The following is a 19,851-nucleotide window of genomic DNA, read 5'->3' as shown; positions in this document are numbered from 1 at the left end:
GAATTTCTTTAAGATGAGTTCTCAGATGGTCAAAAAGCCATAATTCCACAATCTACCAAAAAAAAACAACTTTGGCTAAAACCAATCGTGGGTCAGTGGCAAAGTGAAGGTAGCAATTAGAAATTAAGAAGCAACATATGAGGGGAAGGGGAAACAAATCAACATAAGTTATGAAGTTTAGAAAATTGATAAGGGAAGCTAAAGACATCAGGGGAAAATCTCTAAATGTCAGGGGCTAAACACAATATAAGGGAGTTCTTAAAGTAAATTAGGAAAAAAAGAAATCCTAGCAATGGTATAGGCCCATTAGTAGATGGAGATGGTAAAATTGTTGTTGATGCAGAAAAGGCAGATATGTTCAATAATTCATTTGTTATATTTGGAAAGAAGCAGTATAATTCCAGAAGACTGTAAAATTGCTAATGTGCTGACACTGGACAAATTCAGACTAGATATAAGGTGTAATTATTTTTTCTTTTAATAGTGAGGGTTATTGTCTATTGTAACAACTTCCCAAAGAAGTAGTGGATTCTTTGTACCTTGCAATCTTTAAATCCGGATTGGATGTTTTACTAAATGAGAAGCTCTACTTCAACCACAAGCTGTGGGGATTTGTCATGGTATAATTCCCCACTCTGAACCTTAGCATCCAAAAGATGAGGTACCAGCATGAATTCCTCTAAGCTCAATTACCAGTTTAGTACTTGTAGCGCTGTCACCAACCAGGAATTCCAGTGCCTGGTACACTCTGGTCCCCCCAAAACCTTGCCCAGGGCCCCCCAAGACCCAGTCCCTCTGGATCTTAACACCAGGAAAGTAAACCCTTTCCCTTACCGTTGCCTCTCCCAGGCTTCTCCTCCCTGGGTTATCCTGGAAGATCACTGTGATTCAAACTCCTTGAATCTTAAAACAGAGGAAAATCCACCTTCCCCCTCCTTATCTCTCCCCCTCCCAGACTCTCCCTGAGAGAGAAAGTAATCCTAAAACAGAGAGAAAATTAACCTTTCTCCCCCTTCTCTCCTTTCTCCCCACCAATTCCCTGGTGAATCCAGACCCAGTTCCCTGGGGTCTCACACCAGAATAAAAAGAACAATCAGGTTCTTAAACAAGAAAAGCTTTTAATTAATTTTTACTGTTTTTTCTCTTTCTTTATCTTTGTAAATTTAAGATGGAATATGTTACAGGGGTCTTTCAGCTATAGACATGGGGAATACCCTCCCAGCCTAAGTATACAAGTACAAATTAAAATCCTTCCAGACAAATACACATTTACAAATAAAGAAAACAAACATAAGCCTAACTCGCCTTATCACCTAGTACTTCTTATTTTGAATCTATAAGAACCTGTATCAGGGAGATTGGAGAGAAACCTGGTTGCATGTCTGGTCACTCTCAGAACCCAGAGAGAACAAAAACCAAACACTAACAGCACACACACAAACTTCCCTCCCTCAAGATTTGAAAGTATCCTGTCCCCTGATTGGTCCTCTGGTCAGGTGACAGCCAGGCTCACTGATCGTTAATCCTTTACAGGCAAAAGAGATATGAAGTACTTCTGTTCTATTAACTCTTACTTATCTGTTTATGACAGGCTTGATGCAGGAACCACTGGGAAACTCTACCCTGTGCTATATAGGGGATCAGGCTAGATGGCCTTAAAATTTATGAAAAGTGTTTCTTGTGCATTACCTACTTTCTAGATCAGTGGCTCTCAAACTTTTGTACTGGTGACCCCTTTCACATAGCAAGTCTGAGTGTGACCCTCCCCCTTTAATATAAAAATGTGTTTTTAATTTAGAACACCATTTATAAATGCTGGAGGCAAATTGAGGTTTGGGGTGGAGGTTGACAGCTCGTGACCCCAACCATGTAATAACCTCACAACCCCCTGAGAGGTCCTGACCCCCAGTTTGAGAACTCCTGTTCTAGATGCTTAATTTGCCAATCCTCAAAATACTGAGGAGCTAGAATGCATTTTAATATGCCTTGTCTATGAAAATATCTAAGTCTTTTAATTTTTCCTCAGTGGCTTCCTGCTATGGGTAAAATTACAAACTTATCTCCTGTGTTTTTAAAATAAATATACATTTTTTTATCCATATGACATAAGACACTTAATAATTATTGTAAAAATGTCATTGTCGGAGCTCACAAATGTTCTGAGCACTGTCCAGAGCGCATAGATTTTGGCAAACTGTCTATAAAAATTTGATCCAAAAGAGGTTAACCTATCAATGGAATTATTGTTTCACAGAAATATCAGACATATCTGAACCTTGGGGACTTGTTTTTTTGCCCTTCTTGTCCAGAACGAGAAGTTATGCATGCAGGTGTGTCTTCAGGATTGTGACCATAACTTCTTGTTTCACTGAAACTACTCATGCACTGAAATTTAAAACATATGTTTGTTGGATATGTATTTAATGTTCTTACAATGTCATAGATTACAAACTCTGATTTGGCTCAGAATAGTTGTACTACAGTGATCCTGGCTTTCTGATCAATTGTATGTGTATATTAACAGAAGATATGCCAAACACTTCACATAGTATTCTGGGTCAGGTAAAACTAGCTATTTTGGCCTGATCTATACTTGAAAGCTTGGGCAGCAAAATTTTAACTCTGTCAGCACAGCTTACATGCATCCATGCTCAAAACTGAGTCCTTCTGACAAACTCTGAACATTTACTGGCAAAATTGAACCAGTTCCATGAGTGATGTAAGTCCTCTAGTAGGATAGTGTTGCTGACAAAATGCCTGTATGGAACACAGAAGTACCTGTACCAGCAAACAGTCTTCCAGCAACAAGTGCACAGTGCAACTGTCACTGCAGCAGGGACCTTTGGTTAAATTTTTGAACCTTGCAGATAAGAAGTCTCATATCTGGAAGTCCATTCCTTACTTAAAATCCCCAGTGTGTCCTGGAAACACTTGTCTCCTCATGAAGTGCATCTGTACAAGCACAGTTCCGGCTGAGGTCCTGGATTTCCTTGGCTGGGGAGGGGTGGGGGGAAGAAGGAGCTGAGCAGTGCTGGCAAAGCTGTGGAATTCCTGCAGGAACAAAGATGTATACACCGATATTGCAAAGGAGATGCAGAAGCCTGGATACAGCAAGGATGAGGGCCAAACCCAGGCAAACAGAAGGAACTGCGGCAGGTTTAGCAGAAGACAAACAAGGACTGTAACAAAGTCTGGTGCTTTCCCCAAGAGCTATTGTTATGTGCAGTGTGATGCCAAACGGAGCAGGGATCCCCTCACCAAGTGACAGTGGCCAGACTTGCAAGCTCTAGAGGAGGGCACCCAGGACCTGTGGATTGGGGTGAGGGACATGGATTATGTCAGGCTGCTCAAGAGCCAGGACTTCTTTGAGGCTCAGCTGGACTTGGAGAGTGAATGGATTAGCAATTAGGGGCTAAGGTACGTTGTAACTTCTTGCCCATTAATGCATGCCTTTATTTTACATTCTCCAGGGCCCTTTCCCCTTTCGAAATAACAGCTGACTGTGAATGGACAATGAACAAAGATTCTGTTTTTAAAGTAGCCAATTTATTTTAAGAGCATGAACTGGCAGCACTAGCCAAAATCAACAGAAAGAAAATAGGAAAAAGCAGCCAACAAGTATTCCCAAATGCATATGTTTGCCAATACTTTGCAAACAAGCATTCAAAGTACATACTTTTGCAGGCCATGACTACCCTGTAACCAAACAAAATTCAATATTCTGCGAATAGAAAAAAGCACTTGCACTAACTGTAAGCTACACACAGAGCAGTGAGTATTCAACACGCATTTTCTGCAAATGCAGTGTAAACTGACTGGATGCAGGCTTTCAAGTCCAAAACACATTACTTGCATGCTGTGGTTTGATTCAGGAAAGAGGCAGAAATAACGTGTGATTAGCTTGCACAAGCAGTCACTTCTGCCAACAGTGCAGAAGAGCATTTATCTTAGCCCACACAGCTTTCCAGTCTTCTGGCATTTCACTGAACTTTTCAAGCAAATACTGTTTGATCTTTGCCTGGACATTTCTAGGCAAACCAGCCTTGTTTCTCCCACCAGGGTAGGGTACTGTCTTATTCCATTCTACAAGGACCTCTCAGGGTATCATTGCTGCAAAGAGGCCAGTACCATACAGCCCTGGCTGAACAAAGGCTCTTGAGCAGCTGCAGTCCGTGGGCTTTCGATACCATCATAAGTGATGTCTACTAAGATCACTATTGCCTGTAATAAGTTTTTTGCAGTCTTTATTACACTATCCTTGAAGTTCCTCTGCCACTCACTGGGTTTGAAGAAGTGCCCCTTGTGACGGGTTTGGTCACAGAGACTCCATCAAGACTTGTCACTAGATGTGCTGGGATACCACTGAGAACAAACCCCCCCTGCCAGAGAAGGCTTGCCTCCCCTTTCGTCTGGCTGAGTTAGACACTCCAGTAAGCTACAGCACACCCCAAAAGGTTGGGCCATGCTCCACTGCAGTTCACAGAAACTAAAATTCACTTGGCCCAGGGGCTTCTCAGTTAACAGGGACTTTCCCAGCACCCAATAGTCTTTCTGGGAGCCTAACCCCAAATGAATCCATTTTACTCTGTATAAAGCTTATACAGGGTAAACTCATAAATTGTCCACCCTGTATAACACTGATAGAGATGCACAGCCGTTTGCTCCCCCAGGTATTAATTACTTACTCTGGGTTAATAAAAATCACTTTTGCTTATTAAGTATAAAAAGTAGGATTTAAGTGGTTCCAAGTAATAACAGACAGAACAAAGTAAGTTATCAAGCAAAATAAAACACAACACGCAAGTCTAAGCCTAATACAGTAGGAAACTGAATACAGGTAAATCTCACCCTCAGATGTTCCAATAAGCTTCTTTCACTGACTAGACTCCTTCCTAGTCTGGGCCCACTCCTTTTCAGACCAGCGTTGTAGTTCATGGTCTGGGTCCAGCAATCACACTCACCCCCATAGTTACAGTCCTTTGTTCCAGTTTCTTTCAGGCATCTCTTGGGGTTGGAGAGCCAGCTGAAGACATAATGGAGAGGCTTCCAGGGTCTTTTATATTCTCTCTTGTGGGCAGAAACCCCTTTGTTCTGTGCAAAATCACAGCAACAAGATGAAGTTTGTAGTCACCTGGGCAAGTCATAGGTCCATGAATGATTCAGCTTTTTGCAGGCCAACACCACTGTTTACATGTTAGTTTGAACGTTCCCAGGAAAGCTCAGATGTGGATTGGTGTCTCCCAAAGTCCACTGTCAGTTAAGTGTTTCTTGACTGGGCACTTATTCAGAATAGTCCTTTCTCAAGAAGGTGACCAAATGCTTCACTGATGCTACTTAGAATCAAACACACTGATACAAGTACATAACCAATATTCATAACTTCAAATACAAAAAATGATAGCATAATCATAACTAGCAAATTACAACCTTTCCATAGACACCTTACTTGACCTCCTTTGTACAAGATTTGGTGCAACTATAGGACCTTGGTGACAACAATGATCTATACAGTCACAGTTCATGTCAATAATGTCTCACACCCCTACATATTTACCATGCTACTAAATGGTTGTGAAACTGTAGTGATTGTGAACCTGTTCTTACATGTGAAAATGTTTAGAGAGTTGTACTACTTATGTTTGCTAACCCTACAACAACAGAAGGGGCTCTTCTGTTGTAGTAAATCCACCTCTCCAAGAGACAATATTCTTCTGTTGATAAGCAGTGTCTACAATGGAACTCAGGTTGGCTTAATTATGTTGTACAGGGTGCAAAAATTTTCACAGCCCTGAGCAATGTAGTTAAGCCAACCTAACTCAGTAATGTAGACCAGCCCTTAAAAATCTAGCAATGGCACTCTGTCTGGTTGTATTCATCAGTGGCCTTGGCTGCAATACCCTTAAGGACCATCCTTTTCACACATGTTGAGAAACTCACCTCAATGAGGAGGAAAAAGAAATGACCAGTTCTGAAAGGTTTCTTCTCTTGCTTAAGATTGATAATCTAGAACCTGAGACCCAGGAAGGGTAAGACCCCATCCTGGAAGAGAGACAGAAGGATTGAGAGGTGCATCAAGCCATCATACATCTCCTTACACAACAAACACATATGCTCAAACACATTATGGAGCAAAGCATCCAGCAGCCACTACTCTCAGTAAACAATTCCTTCTTTCTGCCCTCCCTACCCTTTTTCCAGACAGCAGCACTCCATGCAACTGTATTCCTTTCACTCAACTCTGTAATGAGAACTGCTTTGATTAAACCTACCCTGAGCTGTGATGTAGCACAGAGGAGCCAGCACTGTGCATTTTCTTTTTTAGTAGTGTCCTGTGCTAATAACTAATAACAAAGTGTTTTTCCACAAACTAGAACTTTATTTTCTTTGTCTTATAGACATACAACCGCTGAAGCAACAGCCTCCCTTGCAGCTACCAAACAATTCATAAACCAGCTCATTACATTATGTACAATCACACAACATAACACACTGGCTATGGCAAACTATCAAAGTGTGCTCTAGAAAACTTCCCTGAGCTGCACAGCACCTTGAGGGGCTCTAGTAACAGTTGGGCTATACAAAGCCAGCCAGCTACCCACATCCCTCACCCTGGCAGTAGCATGTCCTCCTTGACTTCACAAATATTATGCAAAACACAACATGCAGCAATAACAAGAATATGTGGCTCATTGAGATGAAGCCCAGTCATAAGACATCTTCATCTGTCCTTCAGTCTTCCAGCAGCATGCTGCCTGGTCATCCTGCATCTGCACAGGTGATATTAAATTTTTCCTTGCTGTTGTCCAGGTGTATGGCTTCCTGAGCCAAAAAAAGTAAAGGGTTGGCTGGGTCCTAGCGAATCACAATTGGCATTGCAACCACAATAGAGGAATATGTCCCTGCTTCCAGCTTGTCAAAAATTCCTGAAGTCCTAAGGATGCATTGTGGACCTTCTCTGACCAGCCAATGTTAATGTCATAACACATCCAGACTGATGCACCAACACTTACATAACCATAGAGAACTATCCCTTTCTGTTTAGGTACTCAAAGGGTGAGGTGTTATAGTTGTCCTTTCTCTCTCTCCCTTCTGCCCTAACCCTCAAGGAAGTCCTTTATTGCTTTGTCCTTAAAATAGGTAAGACAGCTCTGACGGATGCTGCATAGATTCTGTCTCTGATATCCCCCAAGAGGTAGCGAGGTAGAGATTCCCATATCCAAACTCCCTACCAGAGCCTGCACCCCATACTCCTATGCCCAAATCCTGCCCCAGCCCTGAGCCCCCTCCTGCACCCCAAACTCATCCCCAGCCCCACTCCAACCTCCTAATCTAAACCCAAGCCCTCTCCTGCACCCTAAACCCCTCATTTCTGGCCTCACCTAGAGCCCACACCCCCAGCCCAGAGCACATTACCCTCTCCCCCACACCCTAACCCCTACCCCAGCCTGGTGAAAGTGAGTGACAGTGGGGGACAGCAGGTAATGGAGCAAGTGGCAGGGGGGCCTTAGAGAAGAGGGGTGTTTGGGTTTTGTGCTATTAAGAAAGTTGGCAACCCTTTACGCCAGTGCCATGGCAGAAAATGTTCCACTGTAAACAAGTCCTTTATTAGAGCTGGGCAGAGAGAGGTGGGCATGACTGAGTGACAGTCATGGCACTGGGGTGGGGACCCCCCAGCCCTGCACTCCAGGAGGGAATGGGGACCCTTCTAGCCAGTGCTGATTCCCCCCCCCCCCCCCCCAAGCACTCTCAGGGGTGTGAGGACCCCTCTGCTCAGCATCGAAAACCCCTCTTCCTCCGCAACCTAGGGCTACTGGGGAGAAGAGCCGGATAAGACATTTTACTTCTAGTTTAAATATCCACATTTAACCTTTGACCTCTCTATTGCGGTTGCTGCTGACCCGAATGTCGCGAGACTTTGTGCCTACGGGAAGGGAGCGTACTTTGGCGGGGCCTATTCCTTATTCTCGCGATTGTTTAGCTGCTTCCGGGTGTGGTGTCTCGCGAGATTCGTGTGTCAAGGACACGCTCAGCCTTGTTTGTTTTGTCTCAGTGTCGCGAGAGCCCGTGCAATAGGCTCTGGGCGACCCCGTGCGTGAGTGCGCGGAGCTCCCGAGCAGCCAGACGCGGCGGGCGCCATTTCAGGGAGCAGTCGCCGCCGCCACCAGAGCTGGCCCGAAGCGGCCTTTAGTATCCGAACGGCCCACTTTTCTGAGGGACTCGCCGCCGCTGGGCCTATCCCCGACCCTAGCGCCACCGGATCCCGGGCACCTGAGCCAGAAGCGTAACCCACAGCAGCGCAGGTAACCGCGCGGCCCCCGCCCGCTCATGGCCGTCCCGTCCCGCGACCGTGCTCGGCCCAGGGGCCTTTCCCGCCGCCGCATGAGGGGGGCCGCGGGCAGAGCCTCCCCTCTTGGCCGGGCCCTTTTACCCAGTGTTCGCCGGGAGGCTTCTGGGCCGTCTTCCCAGCCGGGCCCGCCTTCCGGGAGGCCCCTGGCCCGAAATCCCGGGGGCGGTGGGGCCTTACCGTTGTTACCCCCCGCATTGGAGGTGGTGCTAGGAAGGCCGCAGCGGTTGGCCTGGCTGGCACCCTGGCTGTTCCTATGGCCACGTAGTTGGCGAGCTGGGCCTCGGCCCAGACTGTCCCGGGTGCAGCTGTTGCCGCCAAGGCCGGGAGCACACGGGGCACCCCCGCCTGAGCGCTCTGTGCCTCCCTGTGGGGAGAAGTTGCGCGAAGGACGCTCCGGAAAGTTGTTTTTGTCCGATTGGGATTTTAAATCCGGGTCTGTGGGCTGGCGGCGGGAGGGCGAGTGCCATGGGCGCCAAACCTGAGCTCAGATGCTGGATAGTCTAAAATTAAATTATGTTTTACCACCATCTATTGAACTGAAGTGGCAACATGTTGGGGAAAGGCAGGTTTGGCCTGGCCTTGGCCAGGAACACCAGGACGAAGTGTGTTTGTATCCACTGTTACCTACCTTGTGTTAGCAGTATTAGTTAAGGCAAGTGGAGCTTTGACCCCTTGAGGTAAACCCTGCACTCAACCCTAGTGCCTTTCCTGACATAGTAACACGTGTGAAAACTAAGAACTGTTTTGCTTTGACTAGTGTCTTACCATGTTAACTAAACACGTGGTAAGAAAATACATTTATTTCTTGGGGAATTTGGTGAAGATACTACAGCTCACAGTAAACACCCCAGAGGCCTCCCAGAGGACTTCAGCAAAACTGGGAAGGATTAGAATTAATATTTCTGAAATTGCTAAGGTGAAAAATGAAGGTAGGGAACATCATCTAGGCCTCCTTTGTACATCATGAAGAAGCAAAAAAGGGTAGGACGACAATACAGAAATTACTTTGCAGTTTATAATTAAAGATTATACTAACAGTATAGGCAGGGTTTGCACCCATTGCAGCGTTGTGATTGGGTGCCCTGAAAAGACTTTAGGGTTTTTTGTGTATAGAAATACTAGTGGTTTAGAGTCTTTGTTCCCCTGTTTGGATGACTTACGTTGGGTCATTTTGAGTTTCTGCAATTGAAGAGTGGGGGAATGTTGAGTCCTTACTATTCTTATTCCAGCATTAAATTAATAGGTGCCGTTTAACATGGTTTATGGGAAATAACATTATTTCACAATACCTATTTTTCATGAGATTATAAATTTGGTAAAGGTAACTTTATAATTCTGTGTTTGACTTGGTACTGTATATTGTATGCAGTGTTGTTGTTGCTGTGTTGGTCCCAGGATATCAAGAGATACAAGATGGGTTAAGTAATATTTTTTTATTGGACCAACTCCTGTTGGTGAGAGAGATAAGCATATGAGCTTACTCAGAGCTTGTCTTCAGGTCTGTGAAACTGTTCCCCACCAATGGTCCATCTAGCTTAGTATCCTATCTTCTGGCATTCGCGAATGGCAGGTGCTTCCAAGGGAATGAAACAGATCAGGCAATCATCAAGTGATCCATCCCGTCGTACACATCCAGCTTCTCAGGAACAGAGGCTAGAGATACGCAGATCATGGTGTTGTATCCCTACCAATCCTGGCTAATAGCCATTGATGGATCTATCCTCTAGGAACTTACTTAGTTCTTTTTTTAACCCTGTTATAGTTTTGGCCTTCACAACATCCCCTGGCAAAGAGTTCCACAGGTTGACCATGTGTTGTGTGAAGTACTTCTTTTTATTTGTTTTAAACCTGCTGTCTATTAATTTCATTAGGTGACCCCTATTTCTTGTGTTAAGAGAGGGAGTAAATAACATTTCCTTACTCACTTACTTTCTTCACACCAGTCCAGATTTTATAGACCTCTATCATATCCTCCCTTAATTGTCTCTCTTCCATGCTGAACAGTCCCAGTTTCTTAATCTCTCCTCTCATGGAAGCTATTCCATACCCTTCATCATTTGTTGTTGCCCTTTTCTGTACCTTTTCCAATTCCAGTATATCTTTGAGATGGGGTGACCAGATATGCATGCAATGTTCAAGGTGTGGGCGAACCATGGACTTATATACAGGCATTATGGTATCTTCTGTTCTATCTCTTTCCTTTTCTGTTACTTTTTTTTGACTGCCGCTGCACATTGAGCAGACTTTCTCAGAGAACTATTCACAATGACTCCAAGATCTTTCTTGAGTGGTAACTGCTAATTTAGATCCGACCACTTTGTATGTGTAGCTGGGATTATGTTTTCCAATGTGCATTACTTTGCATTTATCACCACTGAATTTCATCTGTTATTTTGTTGCCCAGTCATCCAGTTCATGAGCCCCCTTTGTAACTCTTCGCAGTCTGCTTGGACTTACCTATCTTGAGTAATTGCAAATTTTGTCACCTACTGTTTTTCTAGATCATCTATGTTGAACAGCACTGGTCTCCTGGGGGACACCACTATTTACCTCTCTCCGTTCTGAAAGATGACCATTTATTCCTACCCTTTGCTTTCTGTCTTTTTAACCATTTCAGCGAACCATGGAACGACCTTCTCTTTCTGAAAATCTAAATACACTATCCATTGGATCACCCTTATCCACATTTCAATGGGAATCATCATTGAAAGGAAGTGTTTCTAGTGGGGTCCCACGAGAATCTGCTCTTGGCTAAGTGCTAGTCAATTTCTTTGTCAATAATCTGGTTGAAAATATGAAATCATTGCTGATAAACTTTGCAGATACCACCAAAGATTGGTGAAGTGGAAATAAGGATAGGTCGCACTGACAGATTTGAATCTGTTGGGAAGTTGAATTTAAACAAATTTCTCTTAATACTGGTAAATGGAGGGGGGCAAAAGTGCATATGTTTAGAAAAAACACATAGGCCATATTTACAGGAGTGGGGACTCAAAAAGATAGACGGAATCATGGTGGATAACCAACTGAACATGAGCGGTTGATGAAATGCTGTGGATGGGAGCGAATGCTATCCTTGGATGTACAAACAGGAGAATATGGCATAGGAATGGGGAGGTAACGTTACTTCTGTATATGATGAGATTGCGATTGGTATACTATGTCCAGTTCTGATATCCTCACTTCAAAAAAGATATTGGAAAAATTGAGGAGTCTTCAGGGAAGATTGGAAGTATGAGGACTGGAACACTTGCTTTGCAGTGAGTAATTTAAGGAATTCAATTTATTTTAGCTTGCAGAAGAGCAAGTTTTAAGGGACAACTTGATCAGGTTAAAAGTATCTGGTGCTAAGGGCTCTTCAATCTAACAAAAGCATAACAAGACCCAACGGCTCGAAATTGAAAATCTAGACAACATTCAAACTGGAAATAAGGCACATGTTTTTTAACAGTGAGGGTAATTATCACTGAACAGCTTCCGAAGGGATGAACTGAATTCATCACTTGAAATCTTTAAATCAAGATGGGATGTCTTTCAAAGAGAAACTCTAGATCATCTGCAAATTATTGGGCTTGATTCAGGAAACACATGGACACATTCTCTGGCTGTGCCATGCATAATGGCACTTTCTGGCCTTGGAATCTATGAAACTTGAACATTTGCAAAAATCCAAGTTTTAACTAGTTTGCATACATGTCCCTTCTCTGTTGCTTAGGTCTTGCTTCTTTTGGTAACGGGTATCAAACCTTTCTTCAGTTTGGTGTAAGACCTGAATTTCTAATAAATAAGCATATTTGGGTGTAGAGAGAATCTTTCTGACATTAGTTGTCATAAAGAAGTAGATGGCACACAGTTCTTTTCTTTGAACAACTTCTTCCATTCATAGCCATGACTTAGCTGGTGCTTATATTGCATTCTGTACAGTCAGCATGCAGGTTGCATTCCCACTGCAAGCTCCTTCCTGATTCTTCTCCTTATGATGTTTCTCACTCAGAATCATTTTAACAAGGTCATTATTAGTATGTAGAGTCAGTCAATTGACTGGTCCAAAAATAATTGGTCAAATATTTTAAAGTGCTAATTTATTAGAACAGTAGTAAGACTATGGTTTCCAGCAGGCTTAGCCTTTGATACATATGCCTGATTACAAGAAACAGGTTATTTAATAATTATCTTAACTTGGAAAATGTGAAACAATGAAATGAAGTTCTTAAAAAATGAAATAATCATTGCTACTTTTTAAAGCAATGTTAGCTTCATATATAAATGTGAAAAAGACTGAACAATTACAAAAGAATGAAATTAAATGGGAAACACACATATAGCAACAGGGTGGATTGAATTAAAATCAGATTGATTTAAATCATGATTTCAGTCATTAGTTAGGAAGACCAGTTTTAATCATGGGTTTCTACATAAAAGTGCATTCTTGTTGGCTGTTATAACCTTAATACATATTCTTCACAACTCAGATGGATGTAGGTTTCATTTTTAGAAGGTACACGCCATATATTTTTAAATTGATTTTTTGGAGAATATTTCAGATTAGTTTTACAGCTATATCAGAAAATGAATGACTATTTGAAGCGGATAGTTCACCTCCCAATGACTTCATAAATATCTCCAATTCAATATTTGGAGGATTTTCTTGCCATGCTGTATTAGGAGGAGAACATCACCAGACAGACATTTAAATTTTTATTTAATTTAAACAACGATGTTTTTCTTCAACAGCAAGCATATAATTTAACACAAGCATGTGAGTTTTTGAATTTAGTTAAACATTCAAGTTTTTTTAAAATCAGTTTTGTTTTTGTTAAAATTTTGTTTAACTAAAATAGTTAAATGAAATATATATTTAAAAAAACCCACAAAAATTAAATCGACCATGTCAGCCAGGTCAACATGAGAAACTTGGTCATCTTCACCTTCATTTTCCTGTTTGTTCATAATCTGGAAAAGAAAAACAAGCTTTCCTGCTTTTTCAGGTTCCAAACAGTTTCTCAATTTGGAATGAATTGGTCCAAAAGAAGAAAATATTCTTTCTACACCAACAGAAGAAGATACTGCTGTTAAAAGTGAGATTATCAGTTCAACAGTCTTTGAATCCAAGTGCTTAAGTGACTTCCACCATATCACTGGGGTGACTTTCTTTAAAACATCAGCAAACATATATTTCTTGAATGGTTCACCCTTAGCTCTGAAGTTTGTTTATAGTTGGCATTATGGCGGGGTGATTGCTGGATGTCCATGTCATAGCCAACTCTTCTTCTTCAGCAGTTAAGGTTTGATCCTGGTACCGAGTATTGAGAATATATGCAAGAAAATGAGCTGCAGACAGTGCTTCTCCAATTCATTTTTCTAATGCTTGTAATTTAACTCTGTCATTGCATATTTCTCTTTTTAAGATCTCACTCAGTTTCTTCCAAGTTTCAGCAGAGTCAGCAATAAAACGGCTATTGCCCTGCATTTTGTTCAAGGCTACAGAAATAGGCTTCAAGGTACTCAGCGTGTGTTCAACATTGGACTTAAGAGAAATATTGAGAACTTTGATAGTGCCATCTATTTTTTGACAGTTTTGTTCAGAAACTGTCATCAGATTAGGCCAGTTCTTGATATAGTGCTCAAAACAGTTCACTACCGAGTTCCATCACACGTCTTGTGGGAGAGTTAACTTGGTTCCTCCCACTTTTTTCAGGGCAGCTGCTGCAAAGTGGTTGTTACGCAAGTATTTTGCAATTTCAACAACACTAGCCTTTATTTCTGGTACACTGAAGTATTTGCCTAGGAGATGCATCAAATGAGCACTGCAACTGCATGATATTAGCTCGGGACTCTTCTAAATACTTTCTTCTCATCTTGGATACATTTGCAGCATTGTCTGTGACCAGGCTGCATACTAGACATTTGAATTTTTTTTTCACAGTTTGTTATAGCTTTTACTGCTGCTACTTGTAAGTATTCTGCTATGTGTGCATTTCCTGGTATATGAATTGTTTCTGTAAGGAAGACGTTCCCTTCTTCTGTTGTCACACAAGCACATTGTGGACATTGCTCTACCCATGAAGACTCAGGTTAACAATTTCACCCTCTAGACCTTTTGCACAGTGCTCAATTTCTCTTTCATACACTTTATGCAGCAATTTGCCTGCGACATCTACTCTTTTGGGTGGACTGTATCCTGATCTTAATGACTGAACCATGTTAATGTAGTGTGGGTTCTCAGTCATAAGGAAAGGAGAGTTTGTTGCATAAACAAACCGGGCAATGTTTTCATCAATTACCTCTTTTTGTAATCTGCTGGTTCTTATCACAAATTTTGTTTCTGGATGATGGAGATTTTTTTTTCTTTTTGCTACAGGTGGTATACTGTGGCTATGTGACATACATGATGTGACGGAAACACTATATTTGGCAGAGAACTCTGAAACTTTAGAAAATGATGGTGATCTTGAAGGTGGATCGTCTTCAGAATCCTGTATGTTGAGAATGGATTCTCCTAAACAAAATAAGTCAATGCAGTTATTTAATTATTACCATACTGCTCATTTAGTATTACCCATTGCATTCACTGACACTCAGTGCTGCATTAAAGATGAAATTGTAAAAGGAAGAACCGCCTATTTCAGCTATTTATTTTTTATCACAACTGCATCTAAAATGAAAGTACCATAGAGTAACAGCTATGTTTTTTGCTCAAATATGAGAATTCAAGAATAGTGCAGAAGAAAGACAGGCAGTCCTTAAGAAAGAAGTATGAAATAAAAGTTAACCAACCTGAAGATCCTGCATGTTCAGACATGTTCCTTTCATCATCTTCAAGGCAGCTTTCTCCTGAGAAGGAACACTTCTCATGACGTTTCATTCGGGCAACCAGGCCTTGCATTTCTTGGTTGCACTGTTTACATTTTGCATGCATGCTTGTCTTACCCACAAGTAGAGGAACTTCTTCTAAAATATTCTCAAACTGAGTCTCTCTTATGGCTGGCTGTCTTTGTAGGTTTTCCCTTCTAGTGAGAGAATGATATAATCTCAAATCTATGAAAGCTACACTCATAAAGACCTCCAGACTTCTGGAATATTCTGCTAAAAAAGTTTCACATTTGTTTCTGCTCCCTATCCCTACCTTCTCACATTTATCTCCAGATGACCTCTCTTTGTCCAGATCTATTCCTCCCCAACAATCTTCTATTAATTGAACTTTTTGAAACTTTGCACTTTTAGAGAGTAGTAAGGGATTGATTGGGTACACGAATCTGCAGAGGGACAATAGGGTTGAGGTCTGTTGTTTCTCACCTCTATATATATTTCTTTATTTAAAAACATTTTTGCTGTTAACAAACATATTATCTCTGGAGACGCAAATCCAGTTTGAGAACTGCAAACCTAAGCATCTCTGATGGCGCCTTCTAGACTGAGCACTGAGTCCCATTGGGTAGATGGAAAGATCAACCTAAATCAGTGGTTCCTAAACTTTAACAACCTGTGAACCCCTTTCGCTAAAATGTCAAATCTCGCGAATTCCCTCCTAAAAATGAATATTTCCGGGGATTTTCTGCTTTACCTGAGTATAAATTATTAAAGCAGTGATCTTGGAAATATAAAATTTGTTTTTATGACATGGTTAATACACACTATTATTTATCATTACAATATTTTTATTATATTATGAAAATGGCAACACTCTTCCAAGAACTCACTTTCATAGCTTGTATCACTTTGAATAAGCCTGTTTATAAGACAAGGGACCTATAGTTCATCTCATATCGGATGTGAAACAGCATAAAGGTATTTAAGAAGCCAACTCAAAGAGTTCCTCCTACACAAGCCTTTAAGGTCTTGAGCAGTCCAGACAAACAATGCACGTTACAACAGAGCTTAAACTTGTTCTTCATAATTTTACAAACAATACTAGCTGCCTATTTAATTTTAAAAACAGCAAAAAAATATCCATCTCCCTTTCCTTTTCTTATAAGAAGTCTTGAAGTTTAAATCTCCTCAGTGTGATAGACATGCTTGCTTTGATCTGGCTAACTCTTGGACATCCAAGGACTGCGGGTTGCTGGCCCTGTGCTGCCCAGGGTCTCTAGGGACAGCTCTGTCCACCATGAGGGAATTTTTCTCTGACAACCTCCCTGTAACATTTCACAAACCCGTTTGGGAACCACTGACCTAAATAATTTATACAGAAGGCCCTGGAACTGCATACGGTAGGGTCCCTAATCCACGAGCTGTTGGAACTCATTTACAAAACTTTTCTTAAACATTACATGAATGTTCTCATACTATAGAATTTATAATTCCTATTCCATGATGAGATATCTTTGAGCTCTAATGTATCTTAATTAAAACCATCTTTAGATAGGTTTTTTTCTCAAAGCATTTTATCAGAAAAATCCAATTTAAATCAAAAACTGATTTTTTTTATTTAAAAAAAAAATCATTGGCTTTCATCCACCCAGTATAACAATTATAAAAGAAAAATTTTAAATGCACTTATGTTAGGTAGGCAGCTCAGTGGCAGTACGCCTTTTCTCTTTGCATTTGGAGAGGAAGCTTAATTATTGTGAGCCCTTCTCCACCTTTTTTCCTTTTGGTTAATTTCTGTTTTTGTCTAGTCAGTTTAGCTTGTATGCCCTTTTAACTTGCTTAATGTGCTTTGTAAACTGCCATATGCAGTGATGGCCTTGCAGACAAATGAAGGTATTCATTCGTACGTATGCACAATGTTTGTTCTAGAAGATTCCAGCCAATCAAGATATTCAGCTTTCAGTTAGTTCACCTTTTTCCCCGACTATGTGGCATTAGCATTTAGTAAAGTGATCAAAGACATTGGTATAGGCTTGCTAACCGATAACAGACATCATGGTGTAGTCAAAAAGGTAGTCCTCAGGGCATTCTTGATGGAATACTTAGCAGTATTTGACAGCAGTCAGTTGACCAGCTTACCAAGCCTATTAGTATGTATTGTAACTAAAAATCATTTTGTGAATTTGGCATCTTCCCAACATTGGCCTTGTCACCAACAGTACAAGCGCCTTGGGAGCTATTAGAGATTGATATAGTTTATGGGCTCTTTTCCTGTCTGATGGATTTTGCTTTTCCTTTCAGGTGTCCTGAAAAATGGCTGACGATATTGATATTGAAGCAATGCTTGAGGCTCCTTACAAGAAGGTGAGAAAAATGTGCCAGTGAGGTGTTGTACTTACCTTAATTTAGCCTTATTCATGAAACTACTGCTGAACTGTAAACTAACATCCCTGGAGCCCTCATGATTTATCTTATTGGAGATGCATTACATGTAACTTGCAAATAAATATATACTGTTAATGTAATTATATTGTGCAGTAGTTTCACTTCAGCGTGATGAATAAATGCCCATCTATCTCTCTTTGTAGACTTGCCTAACGATATCTCACCTCTACTCCCATGAATTCACCTTTGATTCCAGTGTGAACTGTCAATCATAAGGTAGTAATTGAGTGACGTATCGCTGTACCGTGGTCCCCTAGGTAAAAAAACAAACAAACAAAAAAACAATTACTCGCCTAAAATTGCCAGCTCCAGTTTGGTATAGCAACAAGGTGAATGCAGTGTTTGGGAAAATAGCAGGGTTCCAAGAATAACCTTTTCACCAGTCCGTGGCAAGTAAATCTTTAAATAGTCTGCTCAGTGCAAGAGGCGTGTGACCATTATTTTTAACATAGATGACTGGTGATGGTTAATCTTTTAACAGGGCAGATGGAAATGAATTGCTGAGTGAAAGAACTTTCCAAAATTCTTGGATCCCTGAATAGATACATTGTTAGCAAGTAAAAGACAGTATCACAGTCTGCAGTGTCATTCTAAAAATAGCCGTTGTACTCTTCTGTTTTAGTTGTTCAATTAGGAACTGCCAATTTTGACACAAAATTCTGTTAACTTCTGAATGACTAGAATAGTGATGTACTTAGTCTCCTTAACAGGCAGCAAATGTATACTGTCTTTTTTTTCGTTTTTTCACCAATTGGTGGTGAAAGTGTTAACATTGTGCATGCATTAGCACTGGTTTCACAAGAAATGTGTATAAACTTGAAATAATTTAGCAGTTGTACTCATGGTGTAGCTGGAGTGATTAAACTATAGAAAAAAAATAACAGCTACTGTTAGTTTATTTTGGAGTGTTTAGCACAACCATGTGGTATCAGTTTTGGATGAGCATTTGTAAGCTTTAAAAACTATGTTTAGTTTTATGTAATATTTAGCAGTTACGTAAAATCTTGAAGAGATAGTCATAATTTAAAATGTTAAGATTCTTGTGTCCTAGTTTAACATGGATATTTTCCATGTAAACAGGTATGGAAATAGGGAATGTTTAGGCTGGACTGGTGGATTTTTGATGACTTTCTTGGGAGTCGACGTTACTAAAGCAGTGTGAATCCCTGTTTGCTTCAGGGCGAGATGTGTGACAGAGGTGGCATCAAGCTCTTACAACCCTCCAACGAAAATGAGCGAAGATCTCAGGAATGGCATCGGTCACAAGAAATCGATAGTGGCTGGCTGCTAGCATGGCCACTTGGGGCTTAGGCAGAGATATAGCCTTGGTACTGATCAAAGGGATCATAGCACATGAAAAATGCTTAAACCTGAAACTTCCTCTTACATTTTATAGAAATAACATTTAACCACTTGAGTGCTGAAATCTACAGGATAATTTACTATCTAAATCATGTAAGGAAGTATCTACAATTTAATATATTTTTAAAAACTGTAATTCTTGTATTTTATAATTGTATGTCTTAAATGTAAACAGCAAAGTGGTTAAACATGACTACTTAAATTTTTATAGCTTTCCATATTAAACTATAAACACGTAATTTAGTATTAAAATTTTTGTTTTGTATTTTCTTATTCCTATTCCCATTACCCTTTGACCACTTGAAATGTTACCACTTCGTCCTCACGATGTTCTTCTATCAACCCTGCTTAGGATGAGAACAAATTGAGCAGTGCCAATGGCCATGAAGAGCGCAGCAAGAAGTAAGTGTATATCTGTATATTGACGCTTCTAGGGAACTCTTGTCAAGTATTCTTTATTTTCACTTTTTAGTGTATGTAGTACTGTCCAAGACAATAAAATGGAAATCCTTCTGTGTTTGTCTTTTGCTGTTTATGGCATTCCAAACAAATATGACTACCTCTTACGCAGTTGATATCCGTGGTATAAATTTTCAATTAATAGTGTCCCTTTTTTTTTTTTAAAGTAAACTAGAACAGTTTTGAGGGCTTAAAGATAATGACACTGGCGGTATAAGATACTATGCTGTCTCAGTGAGTTTTATATATTTTGGGTTAATTTTTGAAATAATTGTAATTACATTTGTGCACTAATTATATGAATTTAAAAGACTTCTGGTTCAGAGAAATTCAGTGGCCTCAAGTTCTAACTGGGAAAGCTCATAGAAGTGTGGTTGTTTGTTGGCCAGTATCAGGCTAATACAGTTTTAACTCCTTTCAACACTTTA

At 40.7% G+C, this 19,851-nt stretch overlaps 1 protein-coding gene across 3 annotated transcripts in view; it reads left to right on the top strand.

Annotated features, from left to right (window-relative positions):
• The first annotated feature begins 8,078 nt into the window (after positions 1 to 8,078).
• The window catches only part of RBM39 (RNA binding motif protein 39), a 48,715-nt gene continuing 36,942 nt past the window's right edge, over positions 8,079 to 19,851 (top strand). For 2 of the 3 annotated variants that reach the window (XM_050918628.1, XM_050918626.1), the window contains exons 1-3: positions 8,079 to 8,300; positions 17,459 to 17,521; positions 19,317 to 19,366. In XM_050918628.1, coding sequence (XP_050774585.1) covers positions 17,471 to 17,521; positions 19,317 to 19,366 — 101 coding nt within the window. In that variant the 5' untranslated portion in view covers positions 8,079 to 8,300; positions 17,459 to 17,470. Of the gene's footprint in view, positions 8,301 to 14,708; positions 14,826 to 17,458; positions 17,522 to 19,316; positions 19,367 to 19,851 lie in introns of all 3 variants that reach the window. The other variant, XM_050918627.1, reaches the window with a different exon arrangement.

The sequence above is a fragment of the Gopherus flavomarginatus genome, chromosome 11 (assembly GCF_025201925.1).
Source record: "Gopherus flavomarginatus isolate rGopFla2 chromosome 11, rGopFla2.mat.asm, whole genome shotgun sequence".
NCBI lineage: Eukaryota > Metazoa > Chordata > Testudines > Testudinidae > Gopherus > Gopherus flavomarginatus.
Note: the sequence above shows the minus strand (reverse complement) of the source record. Positions and strands in the feature narration are given on the sequence as shown.